This window comes from Brassica napus, chromosome C4 (genome assembly GCF_020379485.1).
Source record: "Brassica napus cultivar Da-Ae chromosome C4, Da-Ae, whole genome shotgun sequence".
NCBI lineage: Eukaryota > Viridiplantae > Streptophyta > Magnoliopsida > Brassicales > Brassicaceae > Brassica > Brassica napus.
The window spans coordinates 29,554,711-29,559,741 of record NC_063447.1 but is presented as its reverse complement, the minus strand read 5'-3'; the positions used below and the strand labels follow the sequence as shown (position 1 = coordinate 29,559,741).

Here is a 5,031-nt window from a genome sequence, read left to right as displayed (position 1 = left end):
TAAAGGCGAGAGTAGCTACAATGCGGCAGAGCCGTTTAAGTACTCACCTCCGGAGCCGAGAGTGATGAGGCCATCCAAGTAGAGGTTCCCATAGTTAGACGCGGTCCGACTACCCGGAGTGGAACCAGGGCTTTGCGGGAAGGTTTCACCAAGGCTGTCCAACAAATCCTTGATCGAGATGGACAGACTGACCAGGACCAGCTGCTGATTGAGGAGATGGTCCAGTTGAAGATTCAAGATCAAGCCGGCCCAACAGAGGTTCAGGACGCGACCGGCCCGATCCAGTTCAGACTCAACCAAGCCGGACGTCTCATTTCCACATCCGAGCTTGGACCAGATCCCATTTCCAAATCATCTACTCCAACTCTTCATGGTTCTGAGAACTAGCCGACATCAGAAGGATTGGTATGCTGTTGTACTCTTTTTCCTTATCGGGTTTTGTCCCACTGGGTTTTTCCGAAAGGTTTTAACGAGGCAACATGCAAGCATACTATGAATTCTGGTTTAGGCCTTCTCAAACCGACAACCAGTTGTCTGGTTTATCTTTATTTTTATTTATTTATTTGGTTAAGACTTTGGGCTTTTGTTTCAGCCTTATTTTCGGCCAGCATGTTTTAAGGCCTTTTTATTTTGAGACCCAAAAGGGAAAAACCCTATATAACTCTATGTGCTAGGCGATTTTTGGCCTCATGTCTTTATGAAATAATTTTGCTTTTGCAAACTCAGAAACCCTAAGTCTTTTCCCTGTGAGAAACAGAGAGAGAAGCCGAGTCTTATCAAGCTCCAAACCACCAAGCTTGTGGCGATTCTTCACTTCCATACCACCCATCGATTTGTCTTGAGAGTGATACACATCCAGCAAGCCAAATCCCATATCTATCCACCTCCATCCACTGTTCTTGTTGAGAGAGACACACATCCAGCAACAAGGATCCATCCCCCATATCTCTATCCTTCTCTTACTTTGTTCATTCTTGCATCATATAGTTCTAGATTTCCATTCAATTTAAAAACCCATAAAAAGTCATATTTGTTTCTGTTCTTAGTTCATCATTTTAGTTTTCTTTCAGTTCATCATTTTAAATCCATAAAAAAACTCATAAAAATAATACTCATCTGTTTCAGGAACCAGATCGGCCATTCCCCTCTCCATCGCATCCGCCTAGCCGTCCATAGCCGTCTGTCCGATCTGTCCAGTTCGAGTTCTTGAACCTCTGGTCGATCCTTGGCCTTGCTTGATTCTCAGCCTGTATCATTTTGGTATCAGAGCTCAAAGCTCCTACACCTACGGTTGTATCCTACCCCTTTACTTTTGTTATTTAAAAAAAAAAAAATTGCACTTGTTCTTGCTGTTCTTGGCGAGTTCAAACCGGTTTTGTTTGCATATCTTTTGATCCATTTTTGTGCATCCATCATTCTAGAAATCTGTTCTTGGCATCCATCGATTTCAGTTTTCCTTTTTGATAGGATTCTCATTTAATTGCATTTAATTTACTTGGCTTGCACTTTAAGTTTTCCCATATTTTTTTTTTAAAAAAAATTGTACTTTCCATTTTTTAAATTTCGATTTTTACTTTCCTTTCTTTTGATTCGGATTTTCATTTAATTGCATTCAATTTGTCTTGGCTTGCACTCCAAGTTACTTTCCTATTTTTTTTTTTTTTTAAAAAGGAAGTTTTACATTCATTGCATGCCTTAGATAAATATTATTTCATTCTCTTTTGTTTCCTTGCAAATCACTTGTTTCTTTTCTTTCTCTGGTCGCAGGAGACATGGGCGACCTAGATGGAGCACCAACACAAGCCGAGATCAATGCTCAGCTGTTGGCTAACCATGCTGAACTCCAAGCCGCACTGGCTACGGTGACTGAGCAGCTGGCTCAGATAGCCGGGAGAAACCGAGCTAATGCTCCACAGCCAAGGAGGAGAAACCAACCCATTCCAGAAGAGCAACAATCCCAATCCAGTGAGGACAACTCGGACACTGACCGTACCGAACCGGACGAGCCGCGGTACGAACGGGCTGGGCGTGGGAACCAGCGGGAGTATCGGGTCCAAGGCGATGGTAGCCCGATCCGTAGGAGATTCCGAGATGAGGAGGTCGCTTGGCAAGGGGGCAAGGATCTCAAACTTACTCCACCAACCTTTGCTGGAAAGGTTGACCCGGACGCCTACATCGAATGGGAGAAGCGCATGGAGTACATCTTTGAGTACTACCGCTATACCGAGGCCAAGAAGATCGCCCTAGCCGCAGCCCAACTGACGTACAATGCCCTAACTTGGTGGGATAGGGAAGTAGCCAAGGTTGGCCGGGTCTATAGGATCGAGACTTGGAATGAGATGCGAGCTAAACTCCGAGCAAGGTATATTCCCTCTTACTATCAGCGGGACTTACTAAAACGTTTTCGCAAGTTGTCTCAGGGTACTAGGACCGTGGAGGAATACTTTGAAGAGTTCGAGGCTCTCAAGAACAAGCTCAGGACGCGCGAAACCGAAGAAGTTATGATGGCACAGTTCTTGGAAGGTCTTCAAGACCGCATCGCTCGCAAGGTGGAGAGGCAGACTTACGTCAACTTCAACGACCTCCTCCACTATGCCGTCCAGGCCGAGCAGCACATTAGGAGGAAGAACGCCTCTAGTGCCAGGAACAAGACGCCATGGGCTCCATCCGGATCCAAAGGAGCTGAGAAAAACAAGTCCGTTGAAGTGGAAAGCCGGTTCAAGAAGAACCAATCCGATCAGTCCAAACCAGGCTCATCCGAACCAGGTAAGGGACAAACTCCAGCCCAAAGAACCCGTGATATTACTTGTTTCAAATGTCAGGGGAAGGGGCACTACGCCAGGGACTGTCCGAACAAGCGTGTCATGATCCTTAAGGCGGACGGCGAGTATGAGTCCCAAGACGAGGTCGATGTAGGGTCGGCTGAATCAGGAGATGAGATAGTGGACTATGCTGAGACTGGTGAGCTAGTGGTGGTCAGACGAGCTCTCAGTGCTCTCTTTGATCCAGAGACCGTCCAACGAGAGAACATCTTCCATACGAGGTGTAGCGTGGAGGGCAAAGTATGTAGTCTAATTATTGATGGTGGCTCTTGCACTAATGTGGCCAGCAGGTACCTTGTTGACAAGTTAGGGCTAGCAAAGTCGCCACACCCCAGGCCATACAAGCTTAAATGGCTCAATGATGAGACGGAGCTTAAAATCTCGGAGCAAGTTGTTGTGCCCTTTTGTATTGGTAAGTACCAGGACCAGGTGAAGTGTGATGTGGTTCCTATGCAAGCTGGACATCTGCTGTTAGGGAGGCCTTGGCAGTTTGACAAGGATACCATTCACCATGGGAGGACTAACACCTACAGCTTCACCCACAACAACAAGAAACACAGCCTGGCTCCTCTCAGCCCCCAAGAGGTCTACGAAATTCAGAGAGCCATGGACCAGTCTGGGCTGTTTAGTAAAACTAACCTTTTCATCTCTTCTAGTAAAGTGATTAAATCATTGCAGCAGGATACACAGGTGCTACTAATGGTCTTCAAGGAAGGTTGTTTTGCAGGTTTTGAGGCACCAGATTGCCCAGCTGAGATGCAAGTGCTAATGGACAAGTACAAGGACATGTTTCCTGAGGAGATACCAGCCGGCTTACCACCCCTCCGAGGCATTGAGCATCAGATAGACTTTGTGCCCGGCGCCCCACTTCCAAACCGAGCCGCGTACCGAGTCAATCCGGAGGAGGCTAAGGAGCTGGAGAGACAGGTCCAAGACCTTATGGACAAGGGGTACATTCGGGAGAGTCTCAGTCCATGTGCAGTTCCCATCCTCTTGGTGCCTAAGAAGGATGGTACATGGCGTATGTGTGTTGACTGCCGAGCCATCAACAACATCACCATAAAATATCGGTACCCCATTCCTAGACTTGATGATATGTTAGATGAACTGAGTGGTTCCACCATGTTTTCCAAGATTGATCTTAGGAGTGGCTATCACCAAGTGCGGATGAAGGAGGGTGACGAGTGGAAGACTGCTTTTAAGACCAAGCAAGGCTTGTATGAGTGGCTCGTGATGCCATTTGGTCTTACCAACGCCCCTAGCACCTTCATGAGGCTTATGAACGAGGTTCTAAGGCCCTACATTGGTAAATTTGTAGTTGTCTATTTTGATGACATATTGATTTACAGTCAGTGCTTATCCGATCACATTAGCCATGTAGAACAGGTTCTGAAGGCACTCAGGCAGGAAGGACTCTTTGCCAATCTCCAGAAGTGTGTCTTTTGCACTGACCAGTTAATATTTTTAGGCTTTGTTGTGAGCTCACAGGGTTTGAAGGTCGATGAGGAGAAGATCAAGGCCATCCAAGACTGGCCCACGCCGACCACTATTGGGCATGTCCGAAGTTTCCATGGCCTAGCCAGCTTCTATAGGCGGTTTGTCAAGGACTTCAGCACCATTGCTGCTCCCATGACCTCAGTGATCAAGAAGAATGTATCCTTTGTTTGGGGCCCTGCCCAAGAGGAGTCTTTCAACAAGCTTAAATATAGTTTAACTCATGCACCCGTTCTTACACTTCCTGGTTTTAATAAAACTTTTGAGATTGAGTGTGATGCATCAGGTACAAGCATTGGAGCTGTTCTTACTCAAGGAGGCCGACCAGTGGCATTCTTTAGTGAGAAATTGAGTGGAGCTGCCCTCAACTACCCAACCTATGACAAAGAACTATACGCTCTAGTAAGGTCCCTTGAAACTTAGCAGCATTACCTTTTGTCTAAGGAATTTGTTATTCATACAGATCATGAGACACTTAAGCACTTGAGGGGACATACCACGCTCAAGAAGAGGCACGCCAGATGGCTCGATTTCGTGGAGACCTTTCCCTATGTGATCAAGTACAAGAAGGGCAAAGACAATGTGGTGGCCGATGCACTGTCCCGGAGACACACTCTCATTGTGACTATGGAGGCCAAGATCATGGGTTTCGAACATATTAAAGAATCTTATGCCACTGATCTTGATTTTAATGAAGCTTTCAGGAACACTGAGA

General features: G+C 46.3%; 1 protein-coding gene across 1 annotated transcript; it reads left to right on the top strand.

Annotated features, from left to right (window-relative positions):
• The first annotated feature begins 1,772 nt into the window (after positions 1 to 1,772).
• LOC125585979 lies at positions 1,773 to 4,746 on the top strand. The gene has a single exon (XM_048755727.1). It carries the CDS (start codon positions 1,773 to 1,775, stop codon positions 4,737 to 4,739), a length of 2,967 nt encoding a protein of 988 aa, XP_048611684.1. The 3' UTR covers positions 4,740 to 4,746.
• The last annotated feature ends 285 nt before the right edge of the window (positions 4,747 to 5,031 follow it).